General features: G+C 52.2%; 2 protein-coding genes across 3 annotated transcripts in view; one reads left to right on the top strand and one right to left on the bottom strand.

Annotated features, from left to right (window-relative positions):
* Positions 1-19,308, bottom strand: part of SLC4A1AP (solute carrier family 4 member 1 adaptor protein) — a 137,043-nt gene extending 117,735 nt beyond the window's left edge. The window contains exons 1-3 of the mRNA XM_086926093.1: positions 17,970-19,308; positions 1,931-2,123; positions 1,146-1,277 (exon numbers count right to left, since the gene is read on the bottom strand). Coding sequence (XP_086782219.1) covers positions 1,146-1,277; positions 1,931-2,123; positions 17,970-19,106 — 1,462 coding nt within the window. The 5' untranslated portion in view covers positions 19,107-19,308. The remainder of the gene's footprint in view (positions 1-1,145; positions 1,278-1,930; positions 2,124-17,969) is intronic.
* Positions 19,309-19,407: 99 nt separating this feature from the next.
* SUPT7L (SPT7 like, STAGA complex subunit gamma) overlaps positions 19,408-21,558 on the top strand; it is a 117,253-nt gene continuing 115,102 nt past the window's right edge. Inside the window, exon 1 of one of the 2 annotated variants that reach the window (XM_086926090.1) lies at positions 19,408-19,555. The gene's annotated coding sequence lies outside the window, so the exon portion shown is untranslated. Of the gene's footprint in view, positions 19,824-21,558 lie in introns of both variants that reach the window. The other variant, XM_086926089.1, reaches the window with a different exon arrangement.

Here is a 21,558-nt window from a genome sequence, read left to right as displayed (position 1 = left end):
ATCTGTGTCTCATTTAATACCCAGAGTTCGCCTAATGGGGGAATTTCAAAATAGATGCTAATCCTTTGGTGCTTGGAAACCTGGTACAAGAAAACCTTCACTTGTAAGTGCCGTCCATTGTGAGAGGAGGTACTAATTCGGAGTATTAAGACAGTGCATCCTAATGTAAAATCATTGTGGGAAGTTAAAATGCTAAGAGGTTGCTGAATTGAGGACTCGTAGTATTACAGGATATGTTTGGGGAAAACGTCAAGATGTACAGTGTAATTAATTGTTGAACTACAGAAGAAAGAGAAAATCTAACAAAAGAATTTTAATAAACTGCCCGTATTTTACTAAAGAAGGTGTGGTGTCTTTCTTTTCTAGTGGAGGGACATTGGGTTACTGAAGGGTGACGCAAACTTTGCACTTGTACCTTGGAGTTAGGCCTTCCCACTTAGTGCCAAGCTACCCTATGTGACTTGGGTGTTCCCTAGGTCCAACAGTGCTGTATCACAAGGAATGCGCGGTCCTCAGCGCATCTGCAAACGCATGTCTATCCTAGAGGCAGTACCTCAGTAAAAGGGAGACCAGCTGTTTAGAGCCGCTGGTCTGCCTTTTATTGTGGAGGTGGTATCAAATTCTCCATTTAAATGGGGGTATAGATCTCCCTGCAGTTGATTGCACTGAGTGACTAAACGCGTCTGCAGGGGGGTGTCCTCGGGGCTGTCACCAACTGCGCACCACTTCTGCATAGATCACAGTCTGTACGGCTCATGCAAATGAGGGCATGCCCCCTTGAGATGTCACTCGTGCCACATGTGTTCCTGAACAAGCTGTATTAGACCAAAGGAACCCGCGCAAAACATCCACAGCCACTTCTATAAAATAGAAGAGTCCTGAGGGGGAGGGGGACCTCTAAACTGCATTATGAGGCATTGTTCAGAAGAGGAGTAGGTTTTCTGTGAAGGTATGAAGAACTGAATTACAGGCAAATGAGCTTTACCAGTACAGCTGCCTGCACTACGGAAAGACAGTATATGTTGTGGATTTTGACAAAACACTCTGGAGAATATTTGTGCCACAATGAACAGCATCTGAGGCATTTCAACCCCACATGAACATTTCCAGCATTGAGCAGCACTTTAAGAAGCATTCGCATGTACCTTCACGGTCGAGGAAGCCTTGCAGGGCTTTCTTGGGATCTTTGACATAGTAGGCCTCACGCTCTTCTTGAAATTCCATAATTGGTTCCTCTTCAACCACCTCCTCCCCTTCCTCCTCCATTGCATCATCCGCTGAAAAACAGAAACGCGTGGGAAAGAAGTCAGAGAGACATGAAACTACTGAGAGATGTTTTCTAAAATCCCGGTCTTGCTAATATACCACAGCCCAAGCTCTCACTAATCAAGAAGGCACATTCTCACGCAATCGAAGGTACAGTAATGTACTATGACAACAGGAAGGCAAGGTCTCATTTTTGTGAGTTTTGACATTACCAACAGTTAATCTCCAGCCCAAGAACAGAACACATTTCTTAAAGATCACAGAGGTTTATCAGAGCAAGAAAAGAGCTGGGTAAGAGGTGAGGCAATAAAGGGATGACAGAAGGAAAGTACACCATCTTAGGATTCAATGGTTTTACATATTAAGACATGCATGTTTATCATCCAGTCGCCATCACGTACTAACTGTAAAAAAATATAAACTCTTGGGACAAAGAGCAAACACATAATAAACTGCATAACTATAAACATACTGGATTTTTCTAGCACCCAGTAATATGCATGCTGTCTCACTACTGGCCAAGTAATGTTGTCTGGTCTCTAGACATTTCAGAAACCTGCACATTCTTAGGCACTGGAAAGAATTGGATTGGAATAAAAACAAAATGAAGAAGAAAACAAAAAAATAATTAAGGTAAATCCTTGAATCTTGAAGACATACTTACCCATTCCCCATGAACAGCCACCATCATTGCTTGGGCCACTTTCAGGCTTTGGTGTTTCCATATCTTCTTCCGGTGGATCAGCATCAAAGTCATCCCCTAACATCTTCTCCTGGAGACTCCGCTGTCGCTGGCGGGCTTCGATAAGCTGTGTCACGGACAGCTCAGACTCCGACTCCTGATCGTCTTCGGGTCCCTGCAAGAACAGTGGCAGTCACCAGTTACCCTTATCAATATGATGCTCTGATCCACAGTACTAAATCATTCTCTGCCCCACGTCCACAGGAATGAGACATGCTTCATGAAGACATTTTGTAGCAAAATGCCTGAAATATAATCCTGTTGCAAGGCCAGAGGCTCCGATCATCCTTTTTAGGTTTCGCCTGGGGCCGGAGCTCCTAGCTCCGCCCAGGAGAAATCTTATGTTTCTACAGTGTAAGGGTTAATCCCGCCTCTGTCTCCCATTTGCTAGCTCCATAAATGGAGGCTAGCCATTGGAAGACAGAGGCGTCCGTCATTCACCGAGGCGATTCGTGGGCGTTCCGGCAATGTTTTTCTCATCCTGCCCCTTGTAGTACGTCATGCGGCGGTGGGCGGGGTTTATTTTTTTTTGCTGGTCGAGGTTTCATTTAGTCATTCCGCGGCCGACCGCCGCCGGAGGAAGTCCTGGTGAGTGCCTTTCTTGCCGTTCCCTCCCCCTGGCCGTTCCTTTCCCGTCCCCCCCCTCCCGCTGTCCGTTCCTTTCTCGCCCCCCCCTCCCACTGTCCGTTACTTTTCCCGACCCCCGCTCCCGCTGTCCGTTCCTTTCCCGCCCCCCTCCCCAAACAAACAGCCGCTTAGGTCACGTGACGGCTGGCTTTTGTCCTTGAATCTTTGGTGGCTTCTGTTGAGTGAACAGTCATCTGCTTAAGCTGCCTCGCTTGTATAGTATTCATGACGGGACCAGTGACCGCAAATCGAATCTAAATGAGATTATGCTTTTCTGCCAACAATGCTGCCAGTGTGTGTACATGTCCAGGTAGGTACCGTGTCATTGCTTGACACCAATATACCTACCGCCAGCTTTGTGCGTTAGACAGTGGACGGCTTCTTATTAGTCTGGCTGTGATTGCTTTTGTGTTTTGAGACGTATGACGAAGTGTTATGAAGTTAATTTTGCTTTAATCCAAATATATAAATCGGGCAAGACGCGTACTCGCAAATCTGTCTGTGCAGATTCGAAGTACACAAGTTCCTGAGGTAACTTTTATTTGCCTATTATCTACGTTGTAGCTGTTGTTTACCGAGGCATGTTAACGGGCGACAGGTTGTATCGCTACTATAGGGAATATTTGCCTGACGACCTTAGAAAATGCTTGTTTGTGCCTTGTTGTTTTACCTACTAGTTTTAGAGGAACATGTTCGGTGGTTAAGTAGGTGTTCAAGTAGAAGCTATTATGGTCATATGGGGATTTAAACTATGAACTGTGTTGTAAAATCTCACTGTGCCTGTTTCACAAAGATGTTTACTTAGTTTACACGCCGGGTGGGCGTTTCCGAACGTGCCCTCATTGTGGACACGGTGTAACATTCTCATTTTACAAAGATGCTTCACCTGCCTTCTCTACAAACATATATACTTCCGCCTCCTGCGCACGTGCTGTGATTAGCACCCCATGAGATCAGAAACGTTAAATCCCTTTTGATTGAATCACTTGAAGTAACTTTTAATCCTTATTTCATGACTGCTGCCAACATTCGTCAGTGGAATGTTTTTTTTAATTAAAGCTATTTGCCTAGTAAAAAGGTTTTGCTATTGCTTTTTTTAATTTATTTTTTATTTTTACTGGAATTGTTTATGGCTTCTACCAGCTTAAAGGAATTTGCTGCAGCTTGGCAGAAAGGTTAGAAAGCTAGATGATTTAAGGATATGGTGAAACTAGTACACTGCTGATTTGTGTACAGTGTAGTTTGCTAATAACACAGCTCTCCTTTGGCGCGTTTGGCATGTGGCTTGCAGTGAAAAACTATCATATTACCTTTGTATCTCATTTAAACTAACGCGAGCAATTTGCGGCATTCTCCAGCCCGCCCCCTTCCAGCACAAACACACACAATGCTTTTAGTGCTGTCACTGGTGATTGTTATCTGAGCGGCGCCGGCACGGAGCTCTGTTCTCTGTGACAAATTACAGGCTGCTGTGATAATACCAGGGCGCTCGTGTGTGAGGGGTTGTGGCGTTGCCCCTCCTGCGGCAGGAGACCGGTACACTGCAGGGGGTCGGGGGTGGGGGTGGGGGTGGCAGGCTTTCAGACTCACTGTGGCTCATTCGAAAGGGGGATGAGGGAGGGGGGTTCATCATTAGAGGGAGGCGGCCCAGTCTGAAGAGATGGCAGAGACGGGCTGTTTATGTAACACTGAGACATCCCTGACACCAATCACAGTATCTGCTTAGCTGGCTGGTGAGGCTGTTGACTAGAGAGTGCAGAGTGACTAGAGAGTGCAGAGTGACTAGAGAGTGCAGAGTGACTAGAGAGTGCAGAGTGCTAGAGAGTTCAGAGTACTAGGGAGTGCAGAGTGCTAGGGAGTGACTAAGGAGTGCTAGGAAATGACTAGAGAGTGCTAGGGAGTGCACAATGCTAAGAGGTGCGGAGTGACTAGGGAAGCTAGGGAGTGCACAGTGCTAGGGAGTGTAGAGTAACTAGGGAGTGCTATAGAGTTCTAGAGACTGCAAAGATTACGCTAATAACAATGTAAGTGACAATGCCATTTATTTATCTGTTTTCAAAACCAACACATAAATAACAAGCATTGGAAATGCAATAGGGCTCGCATTAGGAAAGTTTGAGCTATTGGTCTTATAAATTATTTTTTTTTTATTTATGTGTTTTTTTTTAAATAGCTAAATTAATAGCTTTGCCATTTACAATGCCAATAGTTCTAACTTTCGCAAATGTGACACCTATAGCATTTGCAATGCAACATGTTTTGTATTTACGTGACTTAGATGTATTGATATTACAAATAACAATGGCTTTTAATTTTTAAAAATAATTAATACTTAAATAATTTATTTAATTTGTAATGGCAATAGCTTAAACTTTTGTAAATAACTTTTGTGAAGATTATGTTCAGTGTTTTTTATTGTGACGAAAATTCAAGAACAGAAGTGAAATATTAACATCTTTTTGTGATTTGTAATAAAGCGTGAAAGCTTGAAAACAGCTTGAAACATTGAAAGAACATATTTGAACCAATGATGCTGTGGTTGCGCTGAGTGATGCTGTAGTTGCGCTGGGAGATGCTGTGGTTGCGCTGAGTGGTGTGTGCATCGGTGGAGCTTAGCGGGTGCATCAGTGGAGCTGTTAGGGGGGTGCATTGGTGGAGCTTAGTTGGAGCATCCGTGGAGCTGTGTGGTGGGTGCATCGGCGGAGCTGTGGTGGGTGGGTGCATCGGCGGAGCTGTGTGGTGGGTGCATTGGTGGAGCTGTGTGGTGGGTGCATCGGTGGAGCTGTGTGGTGGGTGCCTCGGTGGAGCTGTGTGGTGGGTGCCTCGGTGGAGCTGTGTGGTGGGTGCCTCAGTGGAGCTGTATGGTGGGTGCCTCAGTGGAGCTGTATGGTGGCTGCCTCGGTGGAGCTGTGTGGTGGGTGCATCGGTGGAGCTGTGTGGTGGGTGCATCGGTGGAGCTGTGTGGTGGGTGCATCGGTGGAGCTGTGTGGTGGGTGCATCGGTGGAGCTGGTTGGTGGGTGCATTGGTGGAGCTGTGTCGGTGGAGCTGTGTGGTGGCTGCATCGGTGGAGCTGTGTGGTGGGTGCATTGGTGGAGCTGTGTGGTGGGTGCATCGGTGGAGCTGGGTGGTGGGTGCATCGGTGGAGCTGTGTCGGTGGAGCTGTGTGGTGGCTGCATCGGTGGAGCTGTGTGGTGGGTGCATCGGTGGAGCTGTGTGGGGGGTGCATCGGTGAAGCTGTGTGGGGGGTGCATCGGTGAAGCTGTGTGGGGGGTGCATCGGTGGAGCTGTGTGGTGGGGGCATCGGTGGAGCTGTGTGGTGGGGGCATCTTTGGAGCTCTGTGGTGGGGGCATCTGTGGAGCTCTGTGGTGGGGGCATCGGTGGAGCTGTGTCGGTGGAGCTGTATGGTGGTTGCATCAGTGGAGCTGTGAGGTGGGTGCATCGGTGGAGCTGTGTGGTGGGTGCCTTGGCGGAGCTGTGTGGTGGGTGCATCGGCGGAGCTGTGTGGTGGGTGCATCGGCGGAGCTGTGTGGTGGGTGCATCGGCGGAGCTGTGTGGTGGGTGCATCGGCGGAGCTGTGTGGTGGGTGCATCGGCGGAGCTGTGTGGTGGGTGCATCGGTGGAGCTGTGTGGTGGGTGCCTCGGTGGAGCTGTGTGGTGGGTGCCTCGGTGTAGCTGTGTGCTGGGTGCATCGGCGGAGCTGTGTGGTGGGTGCATCGGCGGAGCTGTGTGGTGGGTGCATCGGCGGAGCTGTGTGGTGGGTGCATCGGCGGAGCTGTGTTGTGGGTGCATCGGCGGAGCTGTGTGGTGGGTGCATCAGTGGAGCTGTGTGGTGGGTGCATCTGTGTAGCTGTGTGCTGGGTCCATCGGTGGAGCTGTGTGGTGGGTGCCTCGGTGGAGCTGTAGGGTGGGTGCCTCGGTGGAGCTGTGTGGTGGGTGCATCGGTGGAGCTGTCGGTGGAGCTGTGTGGTGGGTGCATCTGTGGAGCTGGGTGCATCTGTGGAGCTCTGTGGTGGGGGCATCTGTGGAGCTGTGTCGGTGGAGCTGTATGGTGGTTGCATCAGTGGAGCTGTATGGTGGTTGCATCAGTGGAGCTGTGTGGTGGGTGCATCAGTGGAGCTGTGTGGTGGTTGGATCAGTGGAGCTCTGTGGTGAGTGCATCGGTGGAGCTGTGTCGGTGGAGCTGTGTGGTGGGTGCATAGGTGGAGCTGTGTGGTGGGTGCATCGGTGGAGCTGTGCGGTGGGTGCATCGGTGGAGCTGTGCGGTGGGTGCCTCAGTGGAGCTGTGTGGTGGGTGCCTCGGTGGAGTTGTGTGGTGGGTGCCTCGGTGGAGCTGTGTGGTGGGTGCCTCGGTGGAGCTGTGTGGTGGGTGCCTCGGTGGAGCTGTGTGGTGGGTGCATAGGTGGAGCTGTGTGGTGGGTGCATAGGTGGAGCTGTGTGGTGGGTGCATAGGTGGAGCTGTGTGGTGGGTGCATCGGTGGAGCTGTGTAGGTGGAGCTGTGTGGTGGGTGCCTTGGTGGAGCTGTGTGGTGGGTGCCTTGGTGGAGCTGTGTGGTGGGTGCATCGGTGGAGCTGTGTGGTGGCTTCATCAGTGGAGCTGTGTGGTGGGTGCATCGGCGGAGCTGTGTGGTGGGTGCATCGGCGGAGCTGTGTGGTGGGGGCATCTGTGGAGCTCTGTGGTGGGGGCATCTGTGGAGCTGTGTCGGTGGAGCTGTATGGTGGTTGCATCAGTGGAGCTGTATGGTGGTTGCATCAGTGGAGCTGTGTGGTGGCTTCATCAGTGGAGCTGTGTGGTGGCTTCATCAGTGGAGCTGTGTGGTGGGTGCATCGGCGGAGCTGTGTGGTGGGTGCATCGGCGGAGCTGTGTGGTGGGTGCATCGGTGGAGCTGTGTGGTGGGGGCATCTGTGGAGCTCTGTGGTGGGGGCATCTGTGGAGCTGTGTCGGTGGAGCTGTATGGTGGTTGCATCAGTGGAGCTGTATGGTGGTTGCATCAGTGGAGCTGTGTGGTGGGTGCATCAGTGGAGCTGTGTGGTGGTTGGATCAGTGGAGCTCTGTGGTGAGTGCATCGGTGGAGCTGTGTCGGTGGAGCTGTGTGGTGGGTGCATAGGTGGAGCTGTGTGGTGGGTGCATCGGTGGAGCTGTGTGGTGGGTGCCTCAGTGGAGCTGTGTGGTGGGTGCCTCAGTGGAGCTGTGTGGTGGGTGCCTCGGTGGAGCTGTGTGGTGGGTGCCTCGGTGGAGCTGTGTGGTGGGTGCCTCGGTGGAGCTGTGTGGTGGGTGCCTCGGTGGAGCTGAGTGGTGGGTGCCTCGGTGGAGCTGTGTGGTGGGTGCCTCGGTGGAGCTGTGTGGTGGGTGCCTCGGTGGAGCTGTGTGGTGGGTGCCTCGGTGGAGCTGTGTGGTGGGTGCATCGGTGGAACTGTGTGGTGGGTGCATCGGTGGAACTGTGTGGTGGGTGCATCGGTGGAACTGTGTGGTGGGTGCATCGGTGGAGCTGTGTAGGTGGAGCTGTGTGGTGGGTGCCTTGGTGGAGCTGTATGGTGGGTGCCTTGGTGGAGCTGTGTGGTGGGTGCTTCAGTGGAGCTGTGTGGTGGGTGGCTCTGTGGAGCTGTGTGGTGGGTGGCTCGGTGGAGCTGTGTGGTGGGTGCCTCGGTGGAGCTGTGTGGTGGGTGCATAGGTGGAGCTGTGTGGTGGGTGCATAGGTGGAGCTGTGTGGTGGGTGCATAGGTGGAGCTGTGTGGTGGGTGCATAGGTGGAGCTGTGTGGTGGGTGCATAGGTGGAGCTGTGTGGTGGGTGCCTCGGTGGAGCTGTGTGGTTGGTGCATCGGTGGAGCTGTGTGGTGGAGGCATCTGTGGAGCTCTGTGGTGAGTGCATCGGTGGAGCTGTGTCGGTGGAGCTGTGTGGTGGTTGCATCAGTGGAGCTGTGTGGTGGGTGCCTAGGTGGAGCTGTGTGGTGGGTGCATAGATTGAGCATGAGTGGAGGGTGCATTGGTGGAGCTGTGTGGTGGGTGCATTGGTGGAGCTGTGTGGTGGGTGCATCGGTGAAGCTGTGTGGTGGGTGCATCGGTGAAGCTGTGTGGTAGGTGCCTCGGTGGAGCTGTGTGGTAGGTGCCTCGGTGGAGCTGTGTCTTGGGTGCATAAGTGGAGCTGTGTGGTGGGGTCATCTGTGGAGCTGTGTGGTGGGTGCATCGGTGGAGCTGTGTCGGAGGAGCTGTGTGGTGGTTGCATCAGTGGAGCTGTGTGGTGGGTGCATCAGTGGAGCTGTGTGGTGGGTGCATCAGTGGAGCTGTGTGGTGGGTGCATCAGTGGAGCTGTGTGGTGGGTGCATCAGTGGAGCTGTGTCAGTGGAACTGTGTGGTGGGTGCATCAGTGGAGCTGTGTCGGTAGAGCTGTGTGGTGGGTGCATCAGTGGAGCTGTGTCGGTGGAGCTGGGTGGTGGGTGCATCAGTGGAGCTGTGTGGTGGGTGGAGCTGGGTGGTGGGTGCATCTGTGGAGCTGCGTGGTGGGTGCATCTGTGGAGCTGCGTGGTGGGTGCATCTATGGAGATGCGTGGTGGGTGCATCTATGGAGATGTGTGGTGGGTGCATCTGTGGAGCTGGGTGGTGGGTGCATCTGTGGAGCTGGGTGCATCTGTGGAGCTGTGTGGTGGGTGCATTTGTGGAGCTGTGTGGTGGGTGCATTTGTGGAGCTGTGTGGTGGGTGCCTTGGTGGAGCTGTGTGGTGGGTGCCTCGGTGGAGCTGTGTGGTGGGTGCATCTGTGGAGCTGTGTGGTGGGTGCATCTGTGGAGCTGTGTGGTGGGTGCATCTGTGGAGCTGTGTGGTGGGTGCATCTGTGGAGCTGTGTGGTGGGTGCTTCAGTGGAGCTGTGTGGTGGGTGCTTCAGTGGAGCTGTGTGGTGGGTGCTTCAGTGGAGCTGTGTGGTGGGTGCTTCAGTGGAGCTGTGTGGTGGGTGCTTCAGTGGAGCTGTGTGGTGGGTGCATAGGTGGAGCTGTGTGGTGGGTGCATAGGTGGAGCTGTGTGGTGGGTGCATCGGTGGAGCTGTGTGGTGGGTGCCTCAGTGGAACTGTGTGGTGGGTGCATCGGTGGAGCTGTGTAGGTGGAGCTGTGTGGTGGGTGCCTTGGTGGAGCTGTGTGGTGGGTGCCTTGGTGGAGCTGTGTGGTGGGTGCATCGGTGGAGCTGTGTGGTGGGTGCATCGGTGGAGCTGTGTGGTGGGTGCATCGGTGGAGCTGTGTGGTGGGTGCATCAGTGGAGCTGTGTGGTGGGGTCATCTGTGGAGCTCTGTGGTGGGTGCATCGATGGAGCTGTGTCGGTGGAGCTGTGTGGTGGTTGCATCAGTGGAGCTGTGTGGTGGGTGCATCGTTGGAGCTGTGTCGGTGGAGCTGTGTGGTGGGTGCATCGGTGGAGGTGGGTGCATCGGTGGAGCTGTGTGGTGGGTGCCTCGGTGGAGCTGTGTGGTGGGTGCCTCGGTGGAGCTGTGTGGTGGGTGCCTCGGTGGAGCTGTGTGGTGGGTGCCTCGGTGGAGCTGTGTGGTGGGTGCCTCGGTGGAGCTGTGTGGTGGGTGGAGCTGTGTGGTGGGTGCATCTGTGGAGCTGTGTGGTGGGTGCATCTGTGGAGCTGTGTGGTGGGTGCATCTGTGGAGCTGTGTGGTGGGTGCATCTGTGGAGCTGTGTGGTGGGTGCATCTGTGGAGCTGTGTGGTGGGTGCTTCGGTGGAGCTGTGTGGTGGGTGCATCGGTGGAGCTGTGTGGTGGGTGGCTCTGTGGAGCTGTGTGGTGGGTGCATCTGTGGAGCTGGGTGCATCTGTGGAGCTGTGTGGTGGGTGCATTTGTGGAGCTGTGTGGTGGGTGCCTCGGTGGAGCTGTGTGGTGGGTGCCTCGGTGGAGCTGTGTGGTGGGTGCCTCGGTGGAGCTGTGTGGTGGGTGCCTCGGTGGAGCTGTGTGTTGGGTGCATCTGTGGAGCTGTGTGGTGGGTGCATCTGTGGAGCTGTGTGGTGGGTGCATCTGTGGAGCTGTGTGGTGGGTGCCTCGGTGGAGCTGTGTGGTGGGTGCTTCGGTGGAGCTGTGTGGTGGGTGCATCGGTGGAGCTGTGTGGTGGGTGGCTCTGTGGAGCTGTGTGGTGGGTGCCTCGGTGGAGCTGTATGGTGGGTGCATAGGTGGAGCTGTGTGGTGGGTGCCTCGGTGGAGCTGTGTGGTGGGTGCCTCGGTGGAGCTGTGTGGTGGGTGCATCGGTGGAGCTGTGTGGTTGGTGCCTCGGTGGAGCTGTGTGGTGGGTGCATCGTGGAGCTGTGTGGTGGGTGCATCGTGGAGCTGTGTGGTGGGTGCATCGGTGGAGCTGTGTGGTGGGTGCATCGGTGGAGCTGTGTGGTGGGTGCCTCGGTGGAGCTGTGTGGTGGGTGGCTCTGTGGAGCTGTGTGGTGGGTGCCTCGGTGGAGCTGTGTGGTGGGTGCACAGGTGGAGCTGTGTGGTGGGTGCATCGGTGGAGCTATGTGGTTGGGTGCCTCGGTCGAGCTGTGTGGTGGGTGCCTCGGTGGAGCTGTGTCTTGGGTGCATCAGAGGAGCTGTGTGGTGGGGTCATCTGTGGAGCTCTGTGGTGGGTGCATCGGTGGAGCTGTGTCGGTGGAGCTGTGTGGTGGTTGCATCAGTGGAGCTGTGTGGTGGGTGCATCGGTGGAGCTGTGTCGGTGGAGCTGTGTGGTGGGTGCATCGGTGGAGGTGGGTGCATCAGTGGAGCTGTGTGGTGGGTGCATCAGTGGAGCTGTGTGGTGGGTGGAGCTGTGTGGTGGGTGCATCTGTGGAGCTGTGTGGTGGGTGCATCTGTGGAGCTGTGTGGTGGGTGCATCGGTGGAGCTGGGTGGTGGGTGCATCGGTGGAGCTGGGTGGTGGGTGCATCTGTGGAGCTGGGTGGTGGGTGCATCTGTGAAGCTGGGTGGTGGGTGCATCTGTGGAGCTGGGTGGTGGGTGCATCTGTGGAGCTGGGTGGTGGGTGCATCTGTGGAGCTGGGTGGTGGGTGCATCTGTGGAGCTGGGTGGTGGGTGCATCTGTGGAGCTGGGTGGTGGGTGCATCTGTGGAGCTGGGTGGTGGGTGCATCTGTGGAGGTGGGTGCATCTGTGGAGCTGGGTGGTGGGTGCATCGGTGGAGCTGTGTGGTGGGTGCTTCAGTGGAGCTGTGTGGTGGGTGGCTCTGTGGAGCTGTGTGGTGGGTGGCTCTGTGGAGCTGTGTGGTGGGTGGCTCTGTGGAGCTGTGTGGTGGGTGGCTCTGTGGAGCTGTGTGGTGGGTGCCTCGGTGGAGCTGTGTGGTCGGTGCATAGGTGGAGCGGTGTGGTGGGTGCATCGGTGGAGCGGTGTGGTGGGTGCCTCGGTGGAACTGTGTGGTGGGTGCATCGGTGGAGCTGTGTAGGTGGAGCTGTGTGGTGGGTGCCTTGGTGGAGCTGTATGGTGGGTGCCTTGGTGGAGCTGTGTGGTGCGCTCATGCTTTAAATCCAGGCCCTGTTCATTAGGCCTGCAGTTAATGAGAGCGCGTGGCTGCTGGTTTGGGGGGGGGGGGGGGGAGATGGGGGAGGGGGAGAGTGGGGGGGGGGGTGAGGGGCTCGTTGGCGAACTGTTTACCATTCGTCGCAGAAACTGTTTTTTTTTTTGTTATTCCGTCTCCGTCGCGCGTCCGTAGAATATATAGTAGCTTACAATAAAACAAAATTTAAACAATATATTTAACCACTGCACAGCTTTGCCAGTGCTTGCTCAGTGCTATCTGCTTTGGTATATAAGAAATGCGAGGCAGTAGGAGATAAAGCAATTTGGTTACAATTTTTTCTACAAAGGACCTCGATTATCTGAATTTAGCTGCCAAGCTTTCAATACTAGCAGTTGAACTATTTAAATGCTCACTCTGTAATGGTCTGTAAGAGGAAAGTCTTCAAATATGGGGCATAATTGACACAAAGCCTGCCACCAATTGCAACATCTATATAGCGCTTACTGTCCCTAAGTGGGGCGCTGACGCACTTGCCAAAGCTGGTGGCACACTGCACCGTGCATGGTGTTTGGAATGGTTGGAGGCCCGCGCCCATCTGAGCTTGACTGAGCTTGGATCCCGCTCCGGCCAGGGTCCGTGTGTGTCACGAGTTTGCTGCATACAGGAAGAAATAAACAGTGTATGGTAGGGAGAGAGATATGACGGGTACAGGCCACAAGCTCAGGTAGCACTCACACATGAGGGAGATCGTCAATGGAGAGGAAAGGGGGAAGCGAGAGGGTGAAAGATGGGACGACAGGTTTAGAGGCAGGGTCTACAGCAGAGCATCAAAGGGCTGGGCGAGAAGGGAGGGGGGAATGCGAGGAGATAAGGACCCAGAAGGGGGAGGAGGGAAATGCGAGCAAGTTAAAAGGAGACTAAACTGAAAGTACGGCCGGCAGGCCGTGAATAATTAGGGGGTGACAAATGCGCTGGGAGGGCTGCCTTTGATGTGGGAATGCGAGGCAGGCAGGAGGCGGCTGGTGGCATTGTGCACGCGCTTCATGCACTGCAAGGAATCGCCAGCCATTGGTGGTGTGGTTAAAGACTGGATAAGCCCCTATAGAGCTTGCCAGCTGTGCTGCGCACAACAGGCGAGCCCTAAAAATTTGGTCATTAACAATGCCAATAGCTCAAACTTTTCCAAAGGCGAAACCATTGCATTGAAAATGCTTGTTCTTCTCTGCTAACAGAAATCAGCAGCAAAGTACAACCAAGAAACCTTCTTTAAAAGAGCAGTTTTAATAAGCATGGGACTTGCCCCTCGGGGGCTACAGTAACACGGCCCCAGGTAGGGAAACGAATCGCTCCACAGAATCGGTATCAGAGTCTATGTTCCTGCAGTGCCTGTTTTTACTTCTCTCCTTTATGCCTGTAACATGGGAGGCCTTGCGTTTCTGGCTGCGGGGGCCAGGGGGAGGTCTCTATCCTGGGAATGTGCAGATCTAAGAGACTCTGAAATGGTACTCCCACTTTAGCTTTTGACATTGCCATTACCCCACTAATGCCCGCAATTATCCCACCATTCGAGCTGGTATTGTCAACGGAGTGGACATCAGGGTCCGTAATACTGGAGTGCCCTGGGGGCACAATTAGCATTTTCGCCCACTTTGTGCGCCTCAGGGCCCTTTCGTATTACAGAAGGGGCCGCAGATGCTTGCACATCCCCTACTGTAATAACGATAGCGCAGTTGCACATAAAGTGCTATCGCCATCATCAGAGGGTGTTCCCTCATTTACATGAGGGCATGGCACCATGCAAAGGAGGGTCTCTCCGACGCCCGTGCAAGCGACCATGCTGCCCGGCTCGTACTATTGGAGTCCTGATATTTACTGACTTGGAAGGTGAACGTGTCACTAATCGAGACCTCGCCATACTAGCACCCTCAACAATCGACTTGGACCTGGTTTCCAGCACTGGTGTATCTCGCCCTAATAATAGAGATTGTCATCGCAATACTTAGGACGTCCGTGCCTGGAATACTTTTTACAATCAGGCCTAAGACACGTGTGACAGGTTGCTCTACTTTGGGCACACCAGAAACGAGTACATATTCCTTGGACCTGGTTGCCAGAACTGGTGTATATCGCCCTAATAATAGAGATCGCCATCACAATACTTAGGACGTTTGCGCCTGGAATATATTTTTTACAGTCATGCCTAAGACACGTGTGACAGGACACTTCACCTCGGGCATATCAGATACGAATTTTCATCCCTTTGGCAATCCTATTGGACTTGCTTCACCCGTTAAATTAAAGCGTCAACCCTATGAACTACTGAAGATTATGACGTCCTCTGTTTGATCTTGTGAAGCTTAATTACTGACCTAGGTTTAGGCGATCTGGTCGTGACCTTTCTAAGACTCACTTATGAGCAATCATGTAACATCCTTTCCTTCTGGTTACTGAACCTTTATACTAATAAAAGCCCTGACGAAGTTCCCGTGGCACTGGGGAAAGAAATGCGTTGGCTGTCTGCCTGTGGTTTTTTCAAGAACTCAATAAAAAGAAGAACTCATGAAATACTTAATTGTGATTTGCCCTGACTTCTATGAAGTGCACCTTCCTTTTGTTTTGAACTCTTAATGTAAATAGGCATTTTTCAGCAGCGGATGCCGGAAGTTGTTGCACTTATTCTGATTACTTTTTGGAAACTGAAAGAGTGTAGGTGCTTGACCTAGGCCTGCTGTTGTGTTTGTATGTCTTTCTTGTTGACCAAAGGAGGGTATCACTTTGCCTCTGTGCCCGAGCTGTATTACAGACGCGGGTGCAGAGGCCAAGAAGCTGTCAGGAGGTGCTCTGTCAGTGCGTCTCCTGATGGCAGCTTTCTGAAGGGGGGGAAGGGGCTCCATGGACTCCCCAGATATTCCCTTGCAGGCAGGTGCACTCACTCACTATACCCACCTGCAAGGGGGATCTCTCCTCCCCCTTTAAAAGTGCAGGCGGGTTGTCACCTGCACAGAGAAACACGGAGCAGATTCAAAGCAGGAGCTTCGTTTTTCACTGGAATGAGCTGCCCCCAGGGCAAACTGAGTTGTGGCTGACCTGGGGGGGAGTGCATTCACTATAATGCGGCACATTATCCTGGTTAGCTCTGGGTGCACCTTTTGAAAGGTGTGCCCTGCACTAACCAGGAAAATGCGCCACACACGTAATACAGCCCCAGATTTCTGACACACATCTGTTGAGAGACGATGGAGACTTTCACAAAGGGTCAAACCCTTTCAGAAAAAAGGAGCTCAGGCTTTATTGTTGAATCCTGCAGGGTTAAAGATTTTATTTAACAAAATAAACGTGCATGTTTAGCTCAGAAATAAAGGCTAAGGAGTATCTATACAATTTGTGGGGGTGAAAAGGTCCTATAAAATGAGGGGGGGGGAAGGTAAATTGTCATCTGTGGCGATATGTTTGTTAAAACTTGGTAAGACAGGTGGTTTGGATGGTCGAGGCCAGAGAGGTCCATTTCTTAACCTCCGCCATGGCAGTGACAGTAGCCCATACTTTTGGCTATGGTTAACTTATGTACCATATTATGTCGATAATGCATGTGTAAAAAACATCCGATAACAGAATTAGCGACCTGGCTGACCCAGATTATTTTGTACGGCGATCTCATTTGTCATATGGAGGTAATTTCAACCTCCATGGAGATAAATGGGGGTCGAAAGCTGAAAGTTTATAGGGCTGCCAAATGCTTTCTGGACATGCATGGGCTAAGAGATGCATGGCAGAGTTAACTTACAAGCCTAGAATAATTCCATGTGAATCAATATAGGGCCAAGTGGATCATGAAAGTCTATTACCCTCTGTGGACTCAGCCTCGCTCACCAACTACAGACCAATGTCCCTCCTACCATACCAAATAAAGAGCCTAGAGAAGCTCCTAAACATATGGTTTATGGTTCACGGACCACCTCATCAACCACCAGCTCTTTGAAACCATGCAGTGGCTTGAAGCCCAACCACAGTGCAGAAAGAGCACTCATCGCTGCTACAGACAACATCCTAGACAGAGGAGATGCAGCAGCCCTCATCTGAATGGACTTCGATACCGTGTTACACCCCATCCTCATCAGACTTCTGCAGGAGTCTGGAATCTAAGGACCTGGTCTCCAATGGATCAACTCCTTCTTGACAGAGAGAATACAAGTTGCTAGCCTAGCACCATACTCCTCGGAAGCCTGTACATTAATTTTCATAGTGCTTCAAAGTCCGTTCCTCAGCTCGCCCCTTTTCAATACTTACAAGACCCCTCTGGCCAAAGTCATCAGTGTAAACAACATCAATATCCTGTCCTACACTGATGACACGCAGTCCATACTCCCCCTCTCAGACAAAACCCCAAGACACAGAACAAGTTAACCACCTGCATGACCAAAGTCACCATATGCATGAAGGCTAACTGTCTCAAGGTAAACACCAACAAGACAGAAGTACAATGGTACTCCACCTTCTGGGCGGCCGACCTTGGATCCACACCAACCCCCAGCCACCAAGCCAGGAACGTCTGGATCATGACAGCAAGCTGGACATGACTGTTCAAATCAATGCTGATAATGTATCCTGCTTCCACTCCCTGAAGAAGCTGAGGAAGATTTCCCAACCGACACCATAAAAACCATCCTTTATGCCCTTGTCACCAGCAAGATGGACTACAGGAACGCCCTATACGCCAGTATCACCAAGCACCTCACCAGAAGACTACAAACCATCCAGAACTCGGCAGCCAGACTCATCATCAACCCCCCAACCCACAACACATATCACCTTGGAGTGCCCCACTCCCTCCCGATACACAAATGTGCTTAGTTCAATCTCCTCATTCACACATGCAAGTCAACACACAACGTAGACCCCACCTACTTGAACAGCCACATCTCTTTCGATCAACTGCCTGGACTGCTCCACATGGCCTGCCTCCTACTCACACACATCCACAGAAACAAGTCCGGAGGCTGAGCCTTCTCGTACATCGACGCTAAAAACTTGAAACAAATTCCCACTACATATAAGAGCCTCCTCATCCCATCTTGAGTTCTGCAACAAGTTGTATATCTGGTTCTTCACATATCCGGCTGTCATATTCGAGACTAGGGACACACACCTACTCTGTGCCAGGACTCCCTCATGGGTGTCAGTATGCTTTACAAATAAACATAACATATTCTCCAACTTTCACACAATATGACAATGTTATATTCACATTCACACACACGCACAAACATAAAACCACATAGCCTTATTCCAAGTTCCTTGAAATTACCGGCAGCTAATTTGATACTGTGGTTTTGCTATGCAGTGAACAGTACCAATATTAGCGAGTATGTCAGAACGAGGGATAATCTGCAAAGGTGGAGTGCCAGTGTACACAGTTTAGACCAATTTTCCCTGTTCAAATTTTAACAGTTATTAACTTGCAAAACCTGAACTAGGAACACATCTTGCAAATGTCCAAATATTTTAACATTTCTCAAAGCAAACCAGGAGCAAAAAAACAGTTTGCTCACAATTCAAATATTGCCCGCCAACTTTGAAAGGTGATTTTAGTAGTGTGTTTTATGTATAAGCAAATCGATATATATGAGTGCATATCACATTTGGGTGCCCGAAAACACTTTGTGACTCGGGCCCAGGAAATACAAAACGTCTGGCTCTTGAGAGTAAGTTTGCTTAGGCTAGAACGTATTCACTTTTTTAAGTTTTGAATGTACTCTGTGCATTGTGAAGGATATGTGGGCTGGAAGTAAATGGGAATGTCAATTATTTTCTTTCGATGAAAACAAAATGGTAGTGTTGCTAAAGATATTTATGGCCCCTCTGCATTACCTGTAAGATGAAGAGCCGTGTGCTGCCCCCAAGCTTAAGGACGTGTCCCACTCGCAGGCGGCAGTAGGTTTTGGGTGGAATCTTCTTCTTGTTCACGAATGTGCCATGGGTGCTCCCCAGGTCGTACATGTAGAAGCCTCGGTCCTGCTGCTCCTCGGACCCGGCTGCCCCACGGTACTGGAGCACGGCGTGGTACCGGGACACGGAAGGGTGCTCCATGGAGACGTCGCACCCAGGCAGCCGTCCAAAGACAAACCAGGTCTGCCCTGCCAGGTGCAGGCTGGACAGGATGACCCCGTTCTTCAGGGTCTCCAGATGGTAAGAGGCGCTGGCAGGTGGCACGGCTGCCCATGGAGGCTCGTGGTACGGGATGGGAGGGGTGCTCCTTGCCAGCACCGGTGGCTTCCCGGGGGGTCTCATTCTCCCCAGGCTAACATCCTGTGGTGTCTTCTGTGAAGAGCCAGTGGACTGTGGCACTGCCAGATTACAGTGATTGGCTGCCTTGCATTCACCAGTAGATCTTTCCCTTTCATCACTTGGGCCCTCGCTGTGTGCAGTTGCATCCTGACTGGGCGTCCCTTCAGCCTGCCTGGCTGGCACCTTGTGATGGGCTGACAGCTCCCTGACTTCAGCTGGTCCCTGACTGGGTGTCCCTTCAGCCTGCCTGGCTAGCACCTTGTGATGGGCTGACAGCTCCCTGACTTCAGCTGCTCCCTGACTGGATGTGCCCTCAGACTGCCTGGCTGGCACCTTGTGGTGAGCGGACAGTTCCCCACCTTCAGCTGCTGGTCCATCTCCCAGGGCTGATAAATCCTGGCACTGACTTGTTTCCTTCCCCTCGGCTGCTGACCGGTCACACTCTACCACTAGGCCCTCACCGTGCACTGATGACCCATCATCCCCTACTGCTAGTACCTGCCCATGAACAGCTAACCTGGCTGAACATTCACTGCTATCTGCAGATGCGTCTCCTTGAGCCACTGAGCCATCACCCTGAAGTGCTGGGCCCTCTCCAGGTACTCCTGTCTTAACACTCTGCTCCTTTGACCCCTCGCCCTGCTCAACTGACCGCTCGTGTGTCTGCTCTCCACCTTCTACTTGTGCTTCTTGTGGCCCGCCGTCCCCGGCTCCCCCCATGTCCTTTGCGGAGCCGTTGATTACCTGGGTCACCCCTTCGTCTGGGAAATGCCCTTCAAACCCGTAATTGGGGCCTGGGGTCCGTTGCCTGTTACTGCACCTTTCAAAGACACGTTTTTGTGTTGTTATCGTACAATATTTTGAGATCGCTGTGACTAAAGCCACAAGGACCAGAGTTTGTAGCACTCCTGTGCTCTACTCCAATCACGCAGGCGGAGACATATTCTCGTAGCGGTAGAATGTGTGGTGATCTCGGATTGGTTGAGAGAACTCGTTTCATGCGATTGGCGGAGGGAGCTCCAGATAGTTGCAGTGAGCGACTCCATCTGTACAGTGAGTTGCTGTGAATATTTCCCAGGCGTCTGCCCATTGGGTTGTCGGAGGTCGGCGAGAGCACGAGTTTACAAGACAATAATAAGCTGCCGCACATCGAAATACTCTGTCTCCAGGTGGGTTCCAATGGACTACTGATCCAGAGATACTGCATGTGTACCAGGTAAACACATGCATCCTTAATGCTAAGGTACAGCTTGAACCTCAAGCTAGCCGGAAAAACAACAATGAAGCCAGTGGATGGACTTTTCTGTAAGACAGATCACGTTTACGGTAGCGCAGCGCCGTCTGCAGCCGAGAGCCACCCGGCCTGTATTACGTCACGGGTTACGTACGGCTGACGCCCCCTCCTGCCTCCAGTCTCTGTCTGCTGTCAGATACGCGGTAAGCTTTGTATACTTACACAGTCTCTCTACGGGTTTAGGAACTAACTAGCCGTTCATGTTTCCGTGTGCAGCCCATCGCACCTTCTGGGATTACTGTGCCCGACGGCCAGCGGGGTCGTAGCGGCCATGCGGCACCCGTGATGTGCCAAATAACACCTGGCTTGTTTGTCAGCATCACCCAGCATTCTGGGATGTGTGGTTCCAAATTGTATTGTTATTGCATTTATATAGCGCTTGCCGCTTACAACCCCTGACGAGGCGTCGAAGCGCTTTTTCGGTGGGTAGCACGCTGCTCCGGGACCCACAGAGGATTAGTGTTGAATTAGTATAGTGAAACATGCAAGTGTTTATTTATTTATTTATTACTGACATTTATTGAGCGCGAACGAATACCCTTAGGCGTCTCAGCGCTAGACTAATCAGATGTCTATCCCCAGAGCTTAAAAACTAAGGCAGATCATTATGCCGTGTCACTGGTTAAACAGCCAAGTTTTTAATCTCTTTCGAAACTGCAGGAGTGAGGGACTGGTTCTGATGTGTTGTGGCAAGGTATTCCATATTTTAGAAGCCGCAACTGAAAAGCGGCGGTCGCCCCAGGAGACTGTTTTGGATCGTGGAACCACTAATTGGTTAAGAGTTGAGGATCGGAGCTGTCTGACCGGTATATAGGGAATGAGCTGGTCCTTGAGGGGGCGTGGTCCTTGGTCATGAAGTGCCTTATAGACTATGCAAAGTGATTTAAACTTGATCCTATTTTGGATCATCAGCCAGTGGTATGTCCATATAGTATCAGAGATGGGTGCAAACTTGGGTGTTCCAGACAGTAGACATGCTGCTGCGTTCTGTATTGTCTGCAGTTTTTTTGTTACCCTGGTTTGTGAATTTAGAAAAAGTGTGTTGCAATAGTCTAAGGATGATAAAATCAAGGAGCTGACCAGTGTTTTGGCAGCCGCATCCGGGAGAAAAGGGGTGATTTTCCTTATCATTCTGAGTTTATGGTGGGCTATGGCCGCTACTTTGTTTGCATGTGCCATAAAGTTAAGATGATCATCGAAGGTTACTCCCAGGTTCCTGACCTTGGGGGTTGGGCTCGGAGGGGTGCCAAAGGTTGGTGGTCACCATGTTACCGACCAGATTGGGGAGAGGGATCCGAAAAGGACCACCTCCGTTTTATCGGAGTTGAGCTTCAGGCAGTTTCCTGCCATCCACTCTCCAATAGCCATCATTCCATTTTGGAAGCGTTCTGCCACCTCCAGCCCATCACCTTTAATGGCCGACACCAGTTGCGTGTCATCTGCGTATGAGGTAAGGCTCATCCCGTATGCTTTGATCACACTAGCAAGGTCCGACACATAGATGTTAAATAGTGTCGGACTAAGGTATGAGCCCTGAGGAACCCCACATGGTAGTGACAGCTTGGCCGATTGGTAAGGCCCCAGTGTGACCGTCTGCGTTCTATCGGCCAGGAAGGAGGAGAGCAAGTCTCTCGCGGTGTGGTGAACGCCCATCCTTCCGACACGGTCGACCAAGGTCTTATGGTCGACCGTGTCGAAGGCTGCCGAGAGATCTAGCAATACAAGTAGTGGATAGGTTAGTCAGTTTTTTAGGTCTCGTAGAGAGACCTATTGGGGTGAAATCTTAGGTCTCGTAGAGAGACCTATTGGGGTGAAACCAAAAAGCTAAACCAGTGGATTTCTAGAAGTGTACGTCCTCTTGCACGAGCTTGCCCGAGC

Source organism: Lissotriton vulgaris, chromosome 6 (assembly GCF_964263255.1).
Source record: "Lissotriton vulgaris chromosome 6, aLisVul1.2, whole genome shotgun sequence".
NCBI classification, from domain to species: domain Eukaryota; kingdom Metazoa; phylum Chordata; class Amphibia; order Caudata; family Salamandridae; genus Lissotriton; species Lissotriton vulgaris.
This window is presented reverse-complemented; position numbering and strand designations above follow the sequence as displayed.